This window comes from Erpetoichthys calabaricus, chromosome 6, assembly GCF_900747795.2.
Source record: "Erpetoichthys calabaricus chromosome 6, fErpCal1.3, whole genome shotgun sequence".
NCBI lineage: Eukaryota > Metazoa > Chordata > Cladistia > Polypteriformes > Polypteridae > Erpetoichthys > Erpetoichthys calabaricus.
In genome coordinates this window covers 123,142,542-123,166,552 of record NC_041399.2, presented here as the reverse complement: position 1 = coordinate 123,166,552, position 24,011 = coordinate 123,142,542, and the positions used below count along the sequence as shown (strand labels likewise).

General features: G+C 36.0%; 1 protein-coding gene across 1 annotated transcript in view; it reads right to left on the bottom strand.

Annotated features, from left to right (window-relative positions):
- Nucleotides 1–231: 231 nt before the first annotated feature.
- The window catches only part of LOC114653530 (uncharacterized), a 146,461-nt gene continuing 122,681 nt past the window's right edge, over nt 232–24,011 (bottom strand). The window contains exons 7-9 of the mRNA XM_028803899.2: nt 20,110–20,244; nt 19,716–19,896; nt 232–2,565 (exon numbers count right to left, since the gene is read on the bottom strand). Of these exons, the coding sequence (XP_028659732.1) occupies nt 2,294–2,565; nt 19,716–19,896; nt 20,110–20,244 (588 nt within the window). The 3' untranslated portion in view covers nt 232–2,293. The remainder of the gene's footprint in view (nt 2,566–19,715; nt 19,897–20,109; nt 20,245–24,011) is intronic.

The following is a 24,011-nucleotide window of genomic DNA, read 5'->3' as shown; positions in this document are numbered from 1 at the left end:
AGCAGACAACCTGAATGAATGATACATCACTGTTATCCTTAAATCATTTTAATAATGCAGGACATTAACATCATTATTTTAGTTTAACTGTGCTTTATAATATTTGATTTTATTAAAATCTAAATAACTGACACAAGTTTTAAGAAAAAAATGTACAATGTTGATTGTTAAAACCTGATGACAGAAATTTAGGCGTGTCTAATAAAATTGAGACAATGTATTTCACTAAACAAGAAAGACTAAATTATGTTAAATGTACAGAAAAAAACTATTAGAGACTATAAAATGCTTTATATTTATAACATTTCTCATTTCCCTTATTAATCTAAAATGCAATTTTTCCATGTATAGGATTCCCAAGTAATTTGAGTAGGGCAAATTATATATTTTTTAATCAATTTATGGATTGAAAAGAAAAATAAGCAAATATACATCATTCAAGGCTCAGTTTACCAAAACATTAGTAAAACATTCAATTCAGATATATTCTACTAAATACTCATTTTAAACTACTGGGCCTTAAACTACTATGGCCTAAATGCCATATAACATTCACAAGAATTAGCAAAAATATTTTCTCAGTGATGAAACATTAAAATATTGTAAACAACTGTTATATTTACTGGTAATTATAGTAATATAAATACCACAATAAATAAATACCACAATAATCAGTTTTTCAATTCTGCAAGTATTTGCCCACTGGTTAAATGTAAAATGTTCACTGAATGCAATTTAAAATTATGTAATTGTGTTGACAAGCAAAACATCAACTTTATTATTTTTTTTTAAATTCCAGTTAAGTAACAAGAAAGGCAATTGTGACATTTAGAAAATTAATACAACTGATATTCCTCTTGTTTAAAGAGCTGTAATAACCTAAATATGTTTTTAAACATGCTCTGTTATGCAAGACTATGCAAGACAGTAGAACAGATAATAAAAAATGATAATAAATTAACTGAAAGAGGTTGACAGGCAAACAAAACAAAACATGTGGCCTGACTATTAAATAAAATACAGTAATAAATGTGTCAAGAACATAAAACAGACAAGAAAAACAAACCCTAAAGAAAATACAAAATTAATAGTTTGAAAACGTGCATCTGAATGTGTGATTAATAACATACCTCAAATGTTTTTCAAATAAAAAATCAATTCAATTAACACAGCAATAGGAGAAACATTTGTTTAAAATTATTTACACAGCTGCTAAACAAAAAAAAAAGAAAAGTACTTTACACATGAAGTAATTAAACTTATTGTTTTGAAGTCAGTAACTAAAAGGTAACCAGCAAGAATAAAGTACACCCTGAGAATGTCAACTAATTCTTCATTTTCTCTAAAATGCTAATATAATAAAAACAAGCCCCAAACAGTAATAGCATTTGGTAAAACAAAAATAGCTTTGGTAATTTAGTACTGTACAGTGTTACAATTTATGGAAACAAATAATAATAAACTTTTTTATCTCTGAACCTAAACAAACCATTGTGTATATTTTTACCTGAGTAAACAGTTAAATGTGATTATTAGGAAGGCTTGACAATAGTAACCATTACGCAGAACATTATACTAGTAATGCATGCACAAAATGCATCTTAATAAAATAAACATGGAATGCAGTTACTAATTATTGTCCATTGCATTAATTCAAATTCCCCCACTCTTTGTGTGTTAGTACAGTAAGCCACAGTACTAATCCTGAGTATCATCCATTAATATTTTCAACTAATACTATATGCATATTTACAACTAAGCCAGCTGAAACTATAATTTAATTAACAATTTTATTTATATGCAAAGACAGCTGCATTAAGCAACTTGCAGAACTTGCAACTTACAGGAAACACTGACGGCAGCCTATCTGTTTAAAAACAGTCTGATGGAAAGACTATTCAATTGCTGCATAACAAATGTTAATGTTTTGCAATATGTAATAAATGCTAATGATCAAAACAGAAATTAACATGTTAGGTAGTTTTTTGGCACATCACATGATACTCAACACTGATTCTTTGCAGACTACAGTACATGCTTAACTATGGATGAATCTATGACAACAGGTTCGCCAAATTTAAAAAGGGTTTGTTGAATCCAAACACTTTGAATTTTATATTCATCTAGGCCAAAACTAGTACAAGCAGTGACTATTCCACTGATATTATATGAAATTGGAAAAAGAAACTGTACAAAGCACTTGCCTTCATCATCTAATCTTCATATTTTGCCAGTCTGACATATTCCAACATTCAAATACTAGCATACAATAGCAATGATACTATCCCCTGACTTAATCTCCTTGTTTCTTTGGAATCTCCTTTTCTGTATCCATTTGCTGGTGGCCTTCCAAGACACTTGGGACTTTCTTTTCTTGGTTAGAATGCTCTGCTGCTATAGTAAAGTTGATCAGTTCCTGAAGGGCCTTCTCTAGCTCTGACTGCCGAGCGGATGCACTCAAGGCATTATTAGGTAAAGTCATCTGAAGGGCACACCATAAGGCAGTATGTGCTTTGCGAGTATATAGTGCAAGCTCTTTGATTGCAACAGCCAAAGCAAGAACATCTGCAAACAGAGAAAAATTAAAAAAAATTATTAATTATTAATAATAATAATGAATAATTACAAGCTGGAAACCATACAATAAGTTATCTATATCTGACTATTTATGTTTGATCAGATAAAGATACCACTTAATATTAGGGATGCCTCGATTATGAATTGCCGGATTGCACTACCAATTTCGATTTCCTTTATCACTTTAAAAAACATTTTACACTAAGCTCCTGAATAACCAGATATGTAGAAGCCTTATCTAAATTAAACTGTTAACCTGTTCATTTTTGATTAGCAAAAGAAAACTAACAAAATATATACAGAAAATACTGAAGCGTAATACATATGTCATAAAAAATAAAATAGATTTCATAATTACAAGCATTCATACTGTTTAATCTCTTCTGTAATGTATTTATCTAAAACAAACCATATTTTATATTCATATACAGTGGTGTGAAAAACTATTTGCCCCCTTCCTGATTTCTTATTCTTTTGCATGTTTGTCACACAAAATGTTTCTGATCATCAAACACATTTAACCATTAGTCAAATATAACACAAGTAAACACAAAATGCAGTTTTTAAATGATGGTTTTTATTATTTAGGGAGAAAAAAAATCCAAACCTACATGGCCCTGTGTGAAAAAGTAATTGCCCCCTTGTTAAAAAATAACCTAACTGTGGTGTATCACACCTGAGTTCAATTTCCGTAGCCACCCCCAGGCCTGATTACTGCCACACCTGTTTCAATCAAGAAATCACTTAAATAGGAGCTGCCTGACACAGAGAAGTAGACCAAAAGCACCTCAAAAGCTAGACATCATGCCAAGATCCAAAGAAATTCAGGAACAAATGAGAACAGAAGTAATTGAGATCTTAATATTTTTATTTTATTAATTTTCATTGTAATCATTCCATACAAACAGATCAATTTATAACCCAACAAATTTGAAAACAAATCAAACCCCACCCCTGAGAAGGAGAGCTTAGCTAAAGGAAAATTTCTTTAAGCTTTTTAATAAGGCAACATTAGACAAAAGAAGGGGAGAAGTAAATATCTATGTAAATATGAGATGGAGAAGGGAGTTAAATGCAATAATAGTTATTTCTCTTATTCTAAAATAATATTGATTAAATCCTGCCATGTTTTGAAAAAATTTTGTACAGATCCTCTAACTGAAAATTTAATTTTTTCCAATTTCAAATAATATAAAACATCGGTTTCCCACTGACTTATAAGAGGAGAATTAGGATTCTTCCAATTTAACAAAATAAGTCTGCGTGCCAAAAGTGTAGTGAATGCAATCACCGTTTGCTTGTCCTTCTCCAATTCCAGTCCATCTGGAAGGACACCAAACACAGCTGTTAGTGGGTTAGGAGGGATTGTGATACTAAGGCTGTCTGAGAGGCACTTAAAAATTTTTGTCCAAAATGATGTTAGTTTGGTGCAGGCCCAGAACATGTGACCCAGTGAGGCAGGAGCTTGGTCGCAGCGTTCGCAGGTTGGATCCTGGCCTGGAAACATTTTGGACAGTTTTAAGCGAGACAGATGAGCTCGATATATAATTTTTAGTTGAATAATTCTATGCTTTGCGCATATAGAACTCGAGTGAATTCTCTGCTTTGCTACCTTCCACTCCTTTTCTGATATATTGATTAAGAGATCTTCTTCCCAATGTCCTCTTGGATCTTTGAAAGGTAGGGACTCTAATAAGATTTTATATATTGCGGAAATAGTGTTTGTTTCTTCGGAATTGAGCAGTATTTTTTCCAGCAGTGTGGAGGGTGCAAGGTGGGGGAAATTGGGCAATTTCTGTTTAACAAAATTTCTAATTTGAAGATAGTAAAAGAAATGTGTAGCTGGGAGGTTAAATTTTGAACGTAATTGTTCAAAAGATGTAAATATGTTGTCTATATAAAGATCTCTGAGCATTTTAATCCCAAAACTTTTCCAGGTATTAAAAACTGGATATACTTGCGAAGGTTGAAAGAGGTGGTTCTCTTGCAGAGGTGCCACTGATAAAAGATTTTCCATCTTAAAATGCTTTCTAATTTGGTTCCATATTCTGAGTGAGTAAAGCACAATTGGGTTATTAGTATATTTGCGATAACTTTCATTTATTGGAGAGCAGAGCAGGGAATATAAATAAGTACTACAGGATTTTACTTCTATTGCGGACCAAGCCTGTGTATGTGCATTTATTTGTGTCCAGGTTTTTATGGCTAGTATGTTTGCTGCCCAGTAATAAAACTGAAAATTAGGTAAAGCCATGCCACCTTCTGCCTGAGGTCTTTGTAGGGTCGCTCTTCGGATACGTGGGTGTTTTGAGTTCCAAATGAATGAGGTTATTATTGAATCTAACTGTTTAAAAAACGATTTATTGATATATATTGAAATGTTTTGAAATAAAAAGAGAAGTTTAGGAAGGATATTCATCTTAACAATGTTAATTCTTCCGGCTAGAGTGAGATGAAGGGTTGACCATCTATGCAAGTCTTGCTTAATTTTTTCCATACAGACGCCAAAATTTTGTTGATAAAGAGCTTTATGTTTACTTGTGATATTTACCTCTAGGTATTTAAACTGATCTGCTATGGTAAAAGGTAGGGTGTCTAATTTAATATTATATGCTTGTGAATTCACTGGAAAGAGTATACTTTTATTCAGATTAATTCTAAGACCAGATATCTTTTGAAATTCTGTTAGTGCTGTTAAAACAGCAGGGACAGTGTTTTCTGGGTCCGATATATATAAGACCATATCATCTGCATATAGAGAAATTTTCTATTCCAGTCCTTCTCTGATAATCCCCTTTTATCTGGTAAGAATTTCTGCAGTGAACCGCCAGTGGTTCAATAGCGATTGCAAACAACAGTGGCGACAAGGGACATCCTTGTCTGGTACCACGTTCTAGTTTAAAGTAGTCTGAGCAAATGTTATTAATACAAACTGAAGCTTCTGGACTGGTATACAGTAGTTTGATCCAAGCACAAATATTCGGGCCAAACCCAAATTTCTCCAATGCAGTGAAAGGGTAATTCCATTCGATCATGTCAAATGCTTTTTCTGCGTCTAATGATAGTAATATCTCTGGGGTGTTTGATTTTGCTGCTGAATATATAACATTAAACAAGCGTCGGAGATTTGAAGATAGATGTCGGCCTTTAATAAATCCAGTTTGATCTTGTGATATTACCAAGGGCAGCACTTTCTCCATCCTTCTAGCTAGGATTTTTGAGAGTATCTTAACATCATTATTCAGGAGTGAAATTGGTCTATATGATGCACATTGTAACAAGTCCTTATTTTGTTTAGGAAAGACGGTGATTGATGCTTGTCGAAATGTTTGAGGTAGTATTTGGTGGTCTTTAGCTTCTGTAAATGTTACCAATAAGAGTGGAGCTAGCTGAGTGGAGAATTTCTTATAAAACTCTACGGGGTAACCATCAGGGCCTGATGATTTCCCGCTTTGTAGTGACTTTATAGTGTCTAGTAATTCTGTTAGCGTTAGAGGTTTATCCAGTTCCTCAGCACTTAAAGCATCTATTTGTGGTATTTGTGAATTATCCAGAAATGCATTAGATTGCGTGTTGTCTTCTTTGGGCTCAGTGGAATATAAAGACTTATAGTAATCTCTAAATGTGTGCATTATTTTATTATGGTCGATGATTTCTTCTCCATTCTTGTTGGTGATTACTGGTATTGCATTGTGAACTTCTTGTTTATGAATTTGTTGAGCTAAAAGCTTATTAGCTTTTTCTCCGTGTTCATAGTAATGCTGTCTAGACTTATAAATAAGTTGTTCAGTTTCTTTAGTTGTTAAGATGTTAAGTTCTGTATGCAGGGCCTGCCTTTTCCTGTGAAGAGCTTCACTTGGACGCCTGGCTTGTTCTTCATCTATTCTAGTAATTTCATTTCTTAGCTCTGACACTTTCTTGGTTTCTAATTTATTTCTATGGGAAAGATATGAAATAATCTGGCCTCTTAAGAAGGCCTTTAAAGTTTCCCAGAGTGTTCCTGCAGAAACCTCTGTGGACGTGTTTGTCTCTAGGAAGAAGCTGATTTGTTTGGATATAAATTCTGTGCAGTTCTCGTCTGCCAATAAAAGAGGGTTAAGACGCCATCTGCGAGGTGAGTGGCTTAATGATTTTAGCTCCAAGACTAGAGGGGCATGGTCAGAGATAACAATTGTGTCATATTTGCATGATTTAATTGTAGGCAGGAAATTATTATTAATTGAGATCTATCAGTCTGGTAAAGGTTATAAAGCCATTTCTAAAGCTTTGGGACTCCAGCGAACCACAGTGAGAGCCATTATCCACAAATGGCAAAAACATGGAACAGTGGTGAACCTTCCCAGGAGTGGCCGGCCGACCAAAATTACCCCAAGAGCGCAGAGACGACTCATCCGAGAGGTCACAAAAGACCCCAGGACAACGTCTAAAGAACTGCAGGCCTCACTTGCCTCAATTAAGGTCAGTGTTCACGACTCCACCATAAGAAAGAGACTGGGCAAAAACGGCCTGCATGGCAGATGTCCAAGACGCAAACCTCTGTTAAGCAAAAAGAACATTAGGGCTCGTCTCAATTTTGCTAAGAAACATCTCAATGATTGCCAAGACTTTTGGGAAAATACCTTGTGGACTGATGAGACAAAAGTTGAACTTTTTGGAAGGCAAATGTCCCGTTACATCTGGCGTAAAAGGAACACAGCATTTCAGAAAAAGAACATCATACCAACAGTAAAATATGGTGGTGGTAGTGTGATGGTCTGGGGTTGTTTTGCTGTTTCAGGACCTGGAAGGCTTGCTGTGATAGATGGAACCATGAATTCTACTGTCTACCAAAAAATCCTGAAGGAGAATGTCCGGCCATCTGTTGGTCAACTCAAGCTGAAGCGATCTTGGGTGCTGCAACAGGACAATGACCCAAAACACACCAGCAAATCCACCTCTGAATGGCTGAAGAAAAACAAAATGAAGACTTTGAAGTGGCCTAGTCAAAGTCCTGACCTGAATCCAATTGAGATGCTATGGCATGACCTTAAAAAGGCGGTTCATGCTAGAAAACCCTCAAATAAAGCTGAATTACAACAATTTTGCAAAGATGAGTGGGCCAAAATTCCTCCAGAGCACTGTAAAAGACTCATTGCAAGTTATCGCAAACACTTGATTGCAGTTATTGCTGCTAAGGGTGGCCCAACCAGTTATTAGGTTCAGGGGGCAATTACTTTTTCACACAGGGCCATGTAGGTTTGGATTTTTTTTTCTCCCTAAATAATAAAAACCACCATTTACAAACTGCATTTTGTGTTTACTTGTGTTATATTTGACTAATGGTTAAATGTGTTTGATGATCAGAAACATTTTGTGTGACAAACATGCAAAAGAATAAGAAATCAGGAAGGGGGCAAATAGTTTTTCACACCACTGTATATATCTTTATATGTAACGCGCTACCATGGCGTTTAAATCACCTGTTGCTTGCTAACTTCCCCTACCTCTTCATATCTTAAATCATTCTTGTGGCAGACTGAAGACTTAAGTGCCAGCTTAAGTGAAAAATTAAAGAAAATGTACTAGGTAATTGCAACACAAACACTGCCTTAATCAGTTTTAACACAAAAAGATGCAGACGAAAGAAGAGAAGAAACGGGCCGCTAGGGTGGAGAAAAGAAGAGCTGCTCAGGAAGCAGCAAGAGCATTAACCTCTGAGCAAACGAATACTAAACGTACAGAGAAAGAGTATGACAACTATGAATGCTGTTAAAAAAATAAAAATGCTACTATATTTAGACAGGTTATATTTATTTTTTACCGATGTACCAGCTAGACAGTCCTAAGCACAAAAACTAAATTACCTTAAGGCTGGTGTCAAGGTAACTAAATCAAGGGCTGAAATAAATATAGTCTTTGTGAATGGACAGCTTACTGATCACCACAAAAGTGGCTGATTTACATTGGCGACTGATTGCCTGGATTATCAATAAAAATTACAATTATTTAATTAACATTATTACAATTAATACATTTTTCACCTATTAATCTATGTTCAAAATTAAGAATTTACTCCTTTGAGGGTGACCTATACAAGTATACCAAAAAGATGATACATATATAATTATAAAGAATATTTAAAATTAAGGACCAATTGTGCAATTCTCTTCCATATTTAGGGGGAGACCCTGATATAAATGTTTTTTAAGTAGTTTAAAGCTTGAATGTTTGCCTTGGAGAGCTTAAATTGTCATTTTGGGACTGCTGACATTTTCCTTGGAAGACATGCCACAGAAGACTACTCCATATGGGAAACTGTGCTTGAACTTTGGGACTTTGCTCAAAAAAGACTGTTTTCTGCTTTAGTTAATTATTCTATACATTTTGCCTTTTTTCTTCACATAGTCTGAGTACCCATTTCCCCAGGAAACTGGATACAGTATAACAAGCAAATATACCTTAAAAGTATAAAGCTTCTGGGACAAGCTGTCCATCATCAGACTAGTTAGCTAATTATCCAAATGTAAAATCATAGAGTATGGAACGCTACGTGGTGCTTTTGGCGTAATGGGGACAGAGGGACATCCCAGTCCATCACACACAGATTTTATTTACCTGGACACTGAAGACACTGTCCATGCATCAACATGTTTGAATCAAGACAAGCTGTCTGAAAAACAGCTTCTTTTCTTTCCTTCCTTCTCTTCTCTCCAGACATGGATATTTTCTTTGGGGTTACTCTAAAGCTTCCATAGTATTACAGAAAGTATTGTTTAAGCTTTCTGATTTTGAAACAAATGCGTATTTTTATTTGGGCTTTATATTTAGACATTGCTATTTTCTATAATTTATTTTACTTATATTTTTCTGCTGTTATTTTCTGTTCTAACATACTGAATATTATTCCACTTTAAAATTTCTTTACTTTGTACATCTTGAGTGACTTGTGTAATAAAATAGATACTAGACAACTGGTGTGAAGAGATAGCCACTTCTTTCCAGCATAGTTAGAAACTGAGCAGCGCAGAAGGGAGTAACACAGGTGTTTGGGTAAGTGGCATTAACCAAAGGTGTACTGCCCATGTGTCACTCTCCATGTGTCTAGGTTTTTTTTTTTTTTGCTGCTTTTCGCTTAATAAATATGTATGAATAAATGAAAACGTTCTTTCACAGATTACATGCATTCAAATTAGAAAATTATCATATTAAAGCTGAAGGCGTGTTAGAAGGATTATTTTTTTTATTGGTTTGCCTCTGCAAGGAGGCAAAATAACTTGGCTTTGAATATATTGCCATGTGGAAACACAAAATAGAAGCTCAAAGCTGCTGGAATTAAACTAAACTAATCTAAGCAGTTGCAAAAACCCTATGGCATTTTGATGGAGATGATCCATGATGAACCATTCATCTTCCCATTCCAGAAAGGAAGAAACAACCTTCAAACCGTAGCTAGCCGCAAATTAAGAAGATATCAAACTAGTATTACATAAAGCAGGTGTAAAGGCCAATTTAACGTTTCAATGAAATTCAGTAACCTTCAGTGAAATAAACAATGCACCTAGAATCAAATGTTTGTGTTAAGTGATTTTGATATAAAGCATGTGTACAAAATCTGATTGACCTAGGTCAAAGCATTTTCAAGTTATTGTGTTTACACACACACACAGACAATTAATTTCACAAATGGTATTTTCGAACTCAAGAAGGTTTAAAAAAGACCAATCAAAATCTTGAGGTCGAATTTTTTTTCACAATTTCTATACTTTCTCTTTCTCTCCTGTACTATGTGTAAGAGAAAGTAAAAAGCATGTGCTAATTCAGTTAAATATATATTATGGCGGGGGAAAAGTGGGGTTAAATTAAACTAGTGCTAGGAATAGTACTTTACTGTGAAAAACTTAAAAAGGTTAGAATTTTAGTTTGTTAGACAGACTGTGCAAACTACCAAATGTCTTAAAACATTGTACATGATAATTTTGAAACCTATAACTGGATTAGTAAATTATGTTGCTACTCATATCAATATATGTTACATTACTGATGCTGTTCTTTCTACCTGCTGGTACAGACTACACTTTCTAGCATGTGTTTCTTGTTTTTATGGGGGGCTGGAAAATGAAAAAAATGGGTATTAGTGATGCATCGATCGACTGGCTGCTGATCAAGATAGTGATTTTCACCCCAAATGACTCTATCAGTGATTGGTACACAATCTCAAAAAAAAAAAAAATTTTCAGAACCTGCTTTTCTAAAGCATTATGGTAATTTAGTTGTAACCCTTCTTTATACAAAGTATTACGGTAGTTAAGGAACTGTAAGTGTCATTTTGCTGCCGAACTTCCTATAAACAGAGACGCAACAGTCAGAGGTTTAGAGATAGTGAAGGCAAAAGTATTGGTTTTTACATTAAAGAATAGCCAAATGTTTTAATTTTACATGCAAATATGTTAAACATGTTAGCCTTGTATCTTCTTGACAAACATTTTTATTAGAAATGCATATTGTAATTATGCCATGAATATGGATAATTAAAAAAAAAAAAAAAAAAAGTACCTGTAAAGGAGCCTTATTTATTTTAGCATTTTTTGTATAATGGTTTTACATGGCCAGAGATTTGTGGGGGGTAAAAATAAACTTGAAAGTATAGAGAAAGCAAATCAGAATCGGCTTTTTCTAGTAACATGAAATCGGGGATTTGATAACTCACAGCCAGAATAAAAAAATGTTTTATCTTATTGTGTCCTCGTTTATCAGTTCAAAAGCACTCTCCAGAAAGAGAAGTCTGAAATAATCCTCTGGCTCCTAGACAGTAGTGTCTGCATCTAAACCCTTTGTTCAATTTCTGGATAGCAGGAATTGGACAATACACTTAGTCCATGATTCAGTTCAAACTGTGATTCAAACTTCATGATGCAACTTTCCTATTATATGAATTTTCATAAATGTACCATATGTTTAGTGTTACATGTCATTAGACATTCATATATCAAAACACTACCAAATGAAGTCAAATCAATATACAAAAAAAAATGTTTTAATGCAAGTTTTTTCAAGTTTTTGTGTTTTATTTAATCTTAAACTTTATAACGATCATTATAATGATCACATTCTAAAGATTAAATTTGTTACCATTGTGAAAATTGTAGCATTGCACCCATGCTCACCTGTACTGAGTGCCAATCGACTATTTGCTCTTCACATCACTCTTCTGAATAGCTCATTATCCAAGAAGGACCACTTTGGCAGGCTTGCCATTTTCCTAGGCTCCTCTAACGCTGGCACTAAAGCTGCTCATTTGTAAGATGGAATTCCAACTAATACTACAGGCGACTCATCCCCCAAGCTGATGTAACTAATCAGTGCCATTACAATAGCAATATAAACAACAAAAATCCAAGAAACCCACCATGGACAACTTTTTCATATCAGGGAGATTTTGGCTGTGAGGCAAATTGAAAGATTAATATTTTTCCCTCAGTGTGTAGGCAATAACATCCTTAGGGGCAAAGAGAGTCATAATGGGGTTTAATGAATGTGCCTGTAGAACTGGGCACACATAAGAAGCTTTAGGGAATGTGCCTACAGTAGGCTAGAGTATTAATGACACCTTATAGGTTCCAGTACAAAAGACTAATATAGCATGGAATTTACTTTATAGTCAGATAACAGGTTCCATTTTCTGGACTCCAATTATAATTCAATATCTTTTCTGTAAAAGGTGAGAACAGTAGTTTCACAACCCATTTCATAGAACAGTTTTGAAACAGTCAGACCGCTCCAGGAGTTTCAGTGACATTTGAAGGTAACAGATGTCAGTCATGTGCTTGTAAAGATTCAGTACAAGCTTTGACATAATGCTCTGAAAAAAGTATGCTTCATTAAAATAATACAAACTTTGAAAAAAAAAAACTTAAACATTAACATGAAATATTTACATTGCAGTAACATAATATAAAGTTATGGCAGTGCAAAATCATTCTAACTTAAAAAGTATATTTTTTGTTTTCTGCTTTATCATCAAACAATGCCCTAACAATGGCTTTCCTTTCTTGGCCTTTTGACTGCCTTACTGACCAATTAGCTGTAGGCCCTGAATGTTACATATTTTGGTACTTTCATCATTTTTCCTTGTCATAACAAAATTTTCTAGATGTATTCTTCAGATAAAAATCCATGTTTGTCATACCATGAAATCTTGGGGCAACTGTACTTTACTATAAAAAAAAAAATAAAGATTTCTACCTACTTTATTTTTGTTTTTATCACAATTCCATTGCTGTTAACTTGAAGAACTTGCCAGGGGCTCGTCTTCAAAAACTTTCCTCAGATTGTGTCATCAAGGCCACACTTTATAGAACATCCTCATAGACTCAACCACTTTCCAAGAAGGCAGATATCAAAAGTTATCTTGTGCTAATCTTCATACATTTGTTTCTTTGGTTTACAACTCTTTATATGGTTTCTGTCTACAAGCTTGCCTTCCCCTTATTCTGATGAAAGTGCTGTCTGTCTTCCTCATTTTCCACCCTTTCTCTGTATACTAACTAGATCCACTAAAAACTTATACTATGCTTCCTTTTAAGAAAAATATGATTGTGAACACTCTGAATGAAGCCGAGACTTCTCTGCTGTGATAATATTCCCTGCAATTTAAAACACTGACTGACTGGCTACAGACTAGAGCCCGACCCAGTAATTATATGGCAGTTCTGATCAAACTATAATGGAGTTCAATAACTTAAAAGTCATCACTAGAGGTGACAGGGATTGAAGGCTGCTTGGGAGTGGAGGTAAGTGAGGTTAAGAAAATACCTAATCTCATACAGTAGTTAAGCCTTGTTTGTTCTTAGGGATAAATGTATATATCGTGAAACATATTGTATACAATGCCAGTGTCAAAAGATTGTTTTCCAAGCTTAGCTGTAATCTATCTCACTATAGCCAACAGGTTCAGTGCTTTGTCTTTTCTTTACGTAATATTAAACCTATACGACCATTTCAAAAGCTATTACATCAAAAATAATGAACATAAGTGCTTTGACTATATATGACTTTACCTTGATGTGCATTCTTCAATTTTAAAAATGACTGCATTTGAATGTAGCTTCAGTCTGTGTTGGTGCATCCCCAACAGGTTCTGTAAAAGAACTGAATGGGCTGCATAAATACAGGTAGTCGTCGACTTATGACTACATTCTGTTCCGACAAACTGTATGTCGATATGGACTGGTATATGCATTCAAACCTAACCGTATGTATAGTACTGTATAATAAGTCCCTTAAGTCATATTGTTGTTCAACATCGTTTTCTTACCATTCTTAACACACTGTGTAGATTTTCTCTTTTTATTTGTAAATTATTTCTTATTATTTTGTTTTGTGATTAGTCGCACGGGTGCTGAACTTTTAACAGCTTCACAAATCCTTTTTATGTTATGTTACGTGTTTAGTGTGAGCCTCTCCCAATGTTCATTGGGATAAATGTGAGAGGAGGAATTGTACCGACAGAGTTTGAGCACTCGTATGTTTTCTGTTTGAACAGTTCAACCTGATAACAACAAACATTAAGAAATAAAGAAGTTCAGTGTGGTTCAATTACTCACTCCATTGTGATGGTTTACACGAAGTGGCACATTGTGACTCACAATGCAGAAGCTTTGGAGGTTAACCGAATTCAAAGCCAAAGCTCAGTAGAACAGTGTGTGAGGCGAACACCGGTTACAATGGGATAACAAAGTCAAATGTGACTGCATTTGCTTTGTTTGCTCCCTCATACTAATTAATCATCTTCATTTTTGTGTCGAGATCAATTGCCTTTTTTCCGGTAACTGTAAGACAAACAGAATATGAACACAGTCAGGTAATAAACTGAGATCAAGATAAATGAGTCACAGCTTATGGAGCTCACATGGAGAAAACTGTTGTTTGCTCGTGAGACGTGGTAGCGGTTGAAAGTTGAATAGTCATAAGATGCATAGGTCATAAGCCAATGACTACCTGTATGGACATCTACCATTGCTGTTTTTGTCAAAAGTGACAAATATGTTACAAAAGCAGTACCTTACCTTTAACTGAAACTCTGCATGACAAATTTAACATAATTTACGGATGATGCAAGTTATCACTACCAACTTCTGAAAGGCAGTTTTCAAGTTTAAACTACTCAGTGGCTACTCCGTAGCCTGCTATTCTCAACATGTGTGGTAGACAGCTTCACTCAAGCTTTGGAAATGCTTTACTATTTTAGACATTATTTCTCTAACAATATGTGAGGACCATATTGATAATAAGACTATCTAAAGCTGTCAAATTATACAAAAATATGGTCTGACCTTTTTCTGACAGCTCAAAATGTTCAACTGTCATCAACAATGCCGAGTCTGTTTTTTTTCCCTTTGGAACAGAGCATGTTATCCATCCAATACCAGACTACAAAGCATAACCTGAAACCTGTTTTTAAATGCTCATAAAACAAAAAAAAAAAACACCTAATTTAAATTTAAGCAGGTATGTCAGAGGACTGGGACTTTGTGAAGTGTGGTCCAGCATCACTTGGGAAGGCAAAATGGGGGGGGGGGTTGAGAGAAATAGTATTTTTACAGGAGACCCACTTATTAAGAAAGTATCAGTTCCGGCTACAAAAAGACTGGACTGGCCAAATGTTCCATTCCAGCTTTACAAAGAAAACTAGAGGTGTGGGAATTCTTATACATAGAACAGTCTCATTTGTAGTATCAGATGTAGTTCTGAAGGAAGATATTTGATTGTCATGGGTAATTTATTTAACTATAAAATGATTTTGATAAATGTTTATGCACTTCATGGAGATAGGGACTTCATCCAAAATGTATTTTCATCCATTCCCAATGTGAACACTAATCAAGTTATAATTGCTGGGGACTTTGTGTTTTAAATCCAGACCTAGATAGGCCTCCTGTCACAGGGCTGATGACATCTAACACTGCAAAGACAATTACACAGTTTGTAACTGACCACAACTTATCAGACCCTTGGAGATTTCTAAACCCAAACTCAAGAACATATTTCTTCTACTCATCAGTGCATCACTGCTACTCAAGAATTGATTATTTCTTTGTAGAGAACACTTTCTTGCTTTCGATTAAATCTTGCAAATGCAATGCTATTGTTATTTCCAGCCATGCCCCTCTGATCTTGGAGCTAAAATCATTATGCCCCACATACTCATCTCACAGATGGTGTCATAACCCACTTTAATTAGCAGATGAGAACTGTACAGAATTTATATCCAAACAAATCAGTTTCTTCCTAGAGACAAATACATCCTCAGAGGTCTCTGCAGGAATACTCTGGGAAACCCTGAAGGCCTTCTTAAGGGGACAGATTATCTCATATCTTTCCCACAGAAATAAATTGGAAACCAAGAAGGTATCAGAGCTAACCTGTGAAAATACTAGAATAGATCAAGAACATGCCAGGTGTCCAAGTGAGGCTCTTCATAGGAAAAGGCAGGCTCTGCATTCAGAGCTCAACCTCTTAACAACTAAAGAAACTAAACAACTCATACTTAAATTAAGACATCATTTTTATGAACATAGGGAGAAAGCTAATAACATCTTAGTTAGTATCATGGACCATAAAAATATAATGCACATATTTAGAGACTACTACAAGTCCTTATATTCTCCTGAGTTTAAAGAGGACAAGACACAATCTAATGCATTTCTGGATGCATTACACATACCACAAATTGATACTGTCAGTGCAGAGTAACTGGATAAACCCTTGTCGCTATCAGAAATACTACATGCTATAAAGTCACTTCAGAGTGAGAAAGCAGCAGGCCCTGATGGCTACCCTGTCGAATTTTATAAAAAATTCTCTACTCAGCTAGCTTCCCTTTTATTAACATTCACAGAACCTAGAGACAATAAAATTCTACCTCAAACTTTTCGGCAAGCATTTCCTAAACAAAATAAGGACTTATTACAATGTGCATCATACAGACCAATTTCACTTCTGAATAATGATGTTAAGATACTCTCCAAAGTCCTAGCTAGAAGGATGGAGAAAGTGCTGCCTTCAGTAATATCACAAGATCAAGTTGGATTTATTAAAGGCCGACACTTAGCTTCCATAGAGAGATATTATTATCTTTGGATGCAGAAAAAGCATTTGATATGATTGAATGGAACTACCTTTTCACTACACTGGAGAAATTTGGGTTTGGCCAGAACATTTGTGCATGGATCAAATTACTGTATACCAATCCAAAAGCTTCAGTTTATATTAACAACATTAATTCAGACTACTTTAAACTAGAACGTGGTATCAGACAAGGATGCCCTTTATCACCACTACTTTTCACAATCGCCACTGAGCCACTGGCAGTTCACTGTCGAAATGCTTATGAGATAAAGGGGATTATCAGAGAAGGACTTGAACAGAAAATTGTTCTATATTCAGATGATAAGGTACTGTATATATCAGACCCAAAAAACACTGTGCCTGCAGTCCTAACAGCCCTAACAGAATTTCAAAAGATTTCTGGTCTCAGAATTAATTTGAATAAAAGTGTGCTCTTTCTAGTGAATTCTCAAGCACACAATATTAGATTGGACACCTTCCTTTTTATCATTGCAGATCAGTTTAAATATCTAGGGGTAAACATCATAAGTAGACATAAAGCTCTCTATCAACAAAATTTCGCCGTCTGTATGGAAAAAATTAAGCAAGACTTGCATAGATGGTCAACCCTTCACCTCACTTTAGCTGTAAGAATTACTATTGTTAAGATGAATGTCTTTCCTAAGCTACTCTTTTTATTTCAAAACATTCCAATATACATCAATAAATCGTTTAAGAAATTAGATACAACCATAACCTCATTTATTTGTAATTTAAAACATCCACGTATCCAAAGAACGACCGTACAAAGACCTAAGGCAGAAGGTGGCATGGCTCTACCTAACTTTCAATTTTACTACTTGTCAGCAAACATACAAACTATAAAAACCTGGACATGGACACAAACAGATGAATATACACAGGCTTGGTCTGCAATAGAAATAAAATCCTGCGGTACTTCTTTATATTCCTTGCTATGTGCTCCAATAAATGCAAGTTATCGCCAATATACTAACAACCCAATTGTGCTTCACTCAATCAGAATATGGAACCAATGCAGTAAGTATTTTAAGACAGAGAAGCTTTTATCTGTGGCACCTCTGCATGAGAACCACCTTTGTCCATCCTCGCAAACATATGCAGTTTTTAATATCTGGGAAACATTTGGGATTAAATCACTTAGAGATCTGTACTTAAACAACATCTTTGCATCCTACGAACAATTACATTCCAAATTTAACTTTCCAGCAACACATTTCTTTCACTACCTTCAAATTAGAAACTTTGTTAAACAGAACCTGCCCATTTTCCTCACCTCCCATTTCCCTGTATGTTGGAAAAAAATATTGCTCAGTCTCGAGCACTTAAGACAGCATTTCTGCAATATATAAAACCATTTTACAGTTGCTTTCTTTCAAAGATTCAAGAGAACAGTGGGGAAAGGATCTCTCACTCAATATCTCAGAAAATGAGTGGAAGGTAGCAATGCAGAGAATTCACTCGAGCTCCATATGTGCAAAGCACACAATTATTCAACTTAAAATTATATATCGAGCACATCTGTCTTGCTTAAAATTGTCCAAAATGTTTCCAGGGCAAGATTCAACCTACAAATGCTGCAATCAAGTTCCAGCCTCACTGGGTCACATGTTTTGGGCCTACACCAAATTAACATCATTCTGGACCAAAATGTTTAAGTGCCTTTCAGACAGCCTTGGTGTCACAATCCATGCTAATCCACTAACAGCTGTGTCTGGTGTACTCCCAGATGGGCTTAAAGTGGAGAAAGACAAACTGTAATTGCCTTTACTACACTATTGGCACGTAGAGTTATCTTGCTCAACTGGAAGAATCCTAACTCTCCTCTTTTAAGTCAGTGGGTGACTGATGTTATATACTATTTTAAATTGGAAAAAATCAAATTGTCACTTAGAGGATCTGTGCAGACCTTTTTCAAAACCTGGCAGGATCTAATCAATAACATTTTAGAATAAGTTTTTAAAGCACTGAGGAAGCAGATTCTCTCCCCATTTCTTTTTTTTCTCCATTTATCTTTATTCACTTATTAATTCATCTATTTACAGTCAACCCCGGCCTGACATGAGAACAACTTGATTTACGACCAAAATATTTGTTTTGATTTACGACCAACATCTTGCGCTACGACCTGAATGCGGTCACGTGTATCCGCTTGCGCGATTGCAAACAAACAACCGAGAGCGTTCGTAAGCGTCAGTCGGAGCCCAGATACATGTGTTTGTGGACGTAATTTCGGTCAGTGCAGTGAGTTATATAATTTATTTCGATAATTGCTAAGGAAGGAAGAGAAGGTAACAAAGGTAAACAAAGCGATCACAATAGAAACGAAGAAGGAAATTGTGCGGAAATATGAGAGTGGTGTTCATGTGACCGATCTCGCTAATATGTACAGCATGTCGAAATCCACCATCTCGACAATTTTACAAAGAAAAGATTTGTATAAGGAGGCTCCTTCCAAACAATAACCACCTTCCACTTCATTCTCCTCCTCCTCCCTTCCTGCAGCCCAAAGATGTCAAATTAAATGGTGAGTACAGTATGAAATTGTTGTTTCTGGTAGGCTAGGCACTTTTTATAACTTTTCAGTTAGTACATTAGAAAAATTGTTGGTGTTTTGGTAAATTATGCACATTATACAACCCTTTTTTATTATGAAAAGGTTAAGTAAGTGTTGCTGTGGGAGGTTCGGAACGCATTATGCGTATTTCCATTATTTCTTATGGGAAAAATAGTCTTGACTTACAAGCAACTTGAATTACAACCAGCCGTCGCGAATGAATTGAGTTCGTAAGTCAAGGGTCCACTGTACTTATTGTTACTAGCTTTAAGTTTTACTCTGCTGACCATGCTCTCTTTCTCAGGGGAGGGGGTTGATTTGTTTTTGATCCTATTTTTGTAAAAATTGATCTATTTGTATGGAATGTTGTGTGATTACAATAAAATCAATAAAATAAAAAAAAAAATTTAAGCAGGCAAATTTTTAAACCATAATAACAGGAATTCTGCCTTACAACCTTTGTCATCATTATATCTTGGTGCACCCTGCCGTTGACGATTAGTAGCATTAACAATCTCATCCTTTCGCCTGGCTTGAGTTAAGTGGATTGCTTCCAAATGATGATCAAGGGCAGTAATTATATTTGTATGTACAGGTGCACTGCGTAGACGTTCCATCTTCCCAACTAAAGTCACAATCTGCAATACAAAGAAAAAATATCAAAATTTTGTGATATAAAGGAGAAACTTCCTCTGCTTAATATTCAACATAAGATATGAGAGATTTTGAAAGTGCTCAACCAAAACAAAACATTGTTTTTGTATACAGAATAGCAAAGAAAAAAATAAGAACATTTTGATGGAGGCAAAATAAAAATCGACATGTATGTAAAAACACCATAACCGACTTACCCTAGCTTGCTCACGTAGCTGGTCCACAATTAAATGGTCAACTCTTGAAGGACTGGCTGGGAGACGAGGAATGGGAGTGTTATTAGAACTTGAAACTCGCATTCCAAGAAAATTTCTTGCAAGATTGGCTTCAGTCTGTGAGCAGGAGACAGTAAACAAAACAAAAAAAAAAGACTTTGAAAGAAGTAATTATGTAAGTAGTATATAGTATGTTAATGAATTTGCTTAAAAATGACAGTGAAAAACTCAAATTAATCTTTCATGACAAGACCTCTAGTTTTCTTGTATTATATATATATATATATATATATATATATATATACACACACACACACACAGTGGAACCTCGGTTCACGACCATAATTCGTTCCAAAACTCTGGGCGTAAACCGAAGCAATTTCCCCCATAGGACTGTATGTAAATACAATTAATCCGTTCCAGACCGTACGAACTGTATGTAAATATATTTTTTTAAAGATGTCTACGCACAAATTATAGTTAATTACACCATAGAATGCACAGTGTAATAGTAAACTAATGTGAAAACATTGAATAACACTGACACAAACACCCAGGCTCCCTGCACTCTCTCTCTCAGCAACAGGTGAGCACAACCCCACCCCCCCTTCTCTCTCTCTTAGCTGCACACGCAGGCTCTCTCTCTCGGCAGCACGGCAGCCCCCCTCTCTCTCACATTGCAGCAGTTCGTGCTATAGCCTTACAATCCGATTCGCTGTATAAACACTTTTTTTTTAAAATGACTTTTAAGCGCAGGGGGAAAAAAAAGGAACATTTGAACAAATCCAAACTTTATTTAAAAGCCAACCAACACAGTAACATTGCAGGATTTCATGCTAATAGCATTACAACCCGATCGATCGCTGTAAACACTCTTTTTAAATGAGTTTTAAGCACATGGAAAAAAATAAACATTTGAAAAAAAGAGAAAAGTAACATTGCAACACTTTCTTCTCACCACTCTTCACTTGCTTAGAAGCCATGGTTAACTGCAAAAGCACACGAAATACTGTAGAGCACAAAGAATTCACAGGTAAAGCACGCACGTCTGACTGAGAACAATGAACAGGGAGAGGCTGAACACGTGGTTAAATTCAGTAACCGGCGCGTACGACCCAGAAGGGAAATAAAATAGAGCACAAAGAGTTCACAGCGACAGCACGCACGCACGTCTGACCGAGAACAATGCAACACGTGCAGAAATCATCGGCACGCACAAACCGAAAGAGAAACTGGCTTGTTCATATACCGAGTGTGTGGTCGTGAACCGAGGCAAAAGTTTGGCGAACATTTTGGTCGTAAACCAAGTTGTACATGTACCAAGACGTTCGTGAACCGAGGTTCCACTGTATATATATATATATATATATATATATATATATATATATATATATATATATATATATATATATATACATACACACACTGCAGGAACAATATTCAATTTAACGAAACTTGCAAACAACTCACAAAGAGGACACTCAATTTCTTTAACTCTTTTAGGGCGGATGTCGACTTTTGTCGACAGGAGGGGTTGAAGGCGAATGTCGACAAAAGTCGACATCCAGGGATAGGGGGCGACAATCAGCTGTTAATGGCGACAAATCTCACTGTCACGTCACAGGCATTCCCTCTGTGCTTGGAGGAATGCTAGACTCGTTGACTCGGCAACTAAACCTTGCGTGTGCGTGAGTTGCGAAATGTAAACAATGGCAAGATGGCACCGACATGTGAAAAGGCAGCGAAGCAAGTGCAGAAAAGAAAACACTCGGCAGACGATGTTTTTTTGCGCATTATTGCGGAGTCGGACTCTTGATTTTTCAGAATCGGATTTTATTGGCAGTGATCAGGAGATCGAGCAAGAGAGTGAGAAGCAGGCATCAGCTGATCAGACACCAACCGATGCCGCGCCAGCGGATCTGCTGCCAGTCGAGTGCCTTCGCGCAGCTGATGCATCTACGGCAAGGTTCGCATGGGATAAATACACAGACATTGATCCGTTGAGAGCCGATCTGGCTACCGGAGTTTACAAGACGGCATGGCTTGCTGTTGGACACGACAGATCACCAGCTGCTGTACTTCAGGCTGCTCTCTCCTGATGCTGCTTTTCAGCTACTGTCAGACGAGACAAACAGGTAGGCAGAGATTTTTTTTGAATCGCGGGCTGCGTTTGCATCGCATTCTCGTTTTTCAAAGTGGAAACCCACAACGAAAGACGAGATGAAGCACGCTGTGGCATTACAAATAGAGATGGGACAGAACTGGTGATATAACTTCAGGGAGCATTGGTCCAAACGTGTTTTGTCCCCTGGTGGCTTAGGTACGTGCTGCTGCAAAGTTTTATTCACTTCTGTAATAAACAGAAGCAAATCCCATGGGGTGAGCCAGGCTATAATGCCATACATAAAGTTCATAAAGTTTCAGAAGATGAAAAGAGGTGACAATGCGGTTTTCATGCAGGCAGAAAACTTGGTGGCAGTGGCATGGCACGATGGCAAATGGGCGACTTGTCTCTCTACAGTACACACTAACAATATATGTGAGAAAATGCAGCAACAGACAATTGAAAAATAGGCACCAAAGCAACACATATTGTAAGGAGTGTAATGTGGCAATGACTGAAATTGGCTGCTTTGAGCGAGATCAGACTTTGCTGTGTAAAATGTATGTGAAATCATAGAGTATGCAGGCTCATACAACATGCAAGACAGTAACATTTGTCAAAAGTAAATATTTTTTGTTGATTTGATATGTTAAACAATTGCTTTGTATTCTTTTTTAAAAAATGTTAGTTTTTGGAAAAATATTCAGCCCTGGGAGAAAAGAAACAAAAAAAAAATTAGCCCTAAAAGAGTTAAGCATTATATGTCAAGTAATGTAAGATGGAAACAAACTGTGTGACACAGCATTTTGGCCGAGGTAACAAAATATGTTTTGCAGACACTAAAAATGCTTGTCAAAGTGAGGACTTTATGATTTTCCTTTTATTATTAATGTGCTTCTAATTATGATGGTTATTTTCCACTTTCATGAATGAGAATTCCTCATCATAAAACAACTATTAGGGATCTCAGATTTAAGCACAAATCCAAAGCTGTATTATACTTTTAAGGCAGGGGTCCCCAACCCCCGGTCCGCAGCCGTCTAACAGCCGGGCCGCGAGAGAACTGCCGGCAACGGAGACTCACTCAGACTTTTCAGAACGCTTGGCGGGCGGGGCTTTGCAGCGGTGCAGAGAGAGGAGAGAGACCAAGGTGAGAGAGTATAGTATTACAACAAAGTATTTTTATGGTCCCGACAGTTTCCCCATATGACACGAGTCTATAGAAATCGCGTTACTACGAAGTACATTCAGCAGATGCTTTCATTAAAACGAAGTGACCTTGAAATGCTTGAACGAATCATCCACAGAGCAGTTAGATCTGTGGTCACAGCTCAGTTGTGCACGTTTGCACAACGATCCCCAAACAGAAATATTGTAAAAAAAATCTTTCTTCGAACTTTCCTCGTACTGTTTTTTTTTTTGATGTTTTTGTTTTCTGTGGTTTTCAGTGATACCTTATGCTTATTGCTTGTCAACATTTGAAAAACATCCATTGGAATTTAACTCATTGTCACCCTCCTATAGAAACGGCAGACACGAAAAAAAGATAGCAGTGTTAATGTTTGTGATGTGCAATCTGTAGGAATGGCAAATGTAAAGCATATGTCTTTGTTATATGCAAAAAAAGAAGAAAAATCTTGGGTTGCAAACGTATGGGAACTGCTTAATAACTTAATAATAATAGAAATGTTATGTAAATTGTGTATAAAACAAGAACCCCACCCCCCCAACCGGTCCGTGGAAAAATTTGCATCTAATAAAGTGGTCCTTGCTGTCAAAA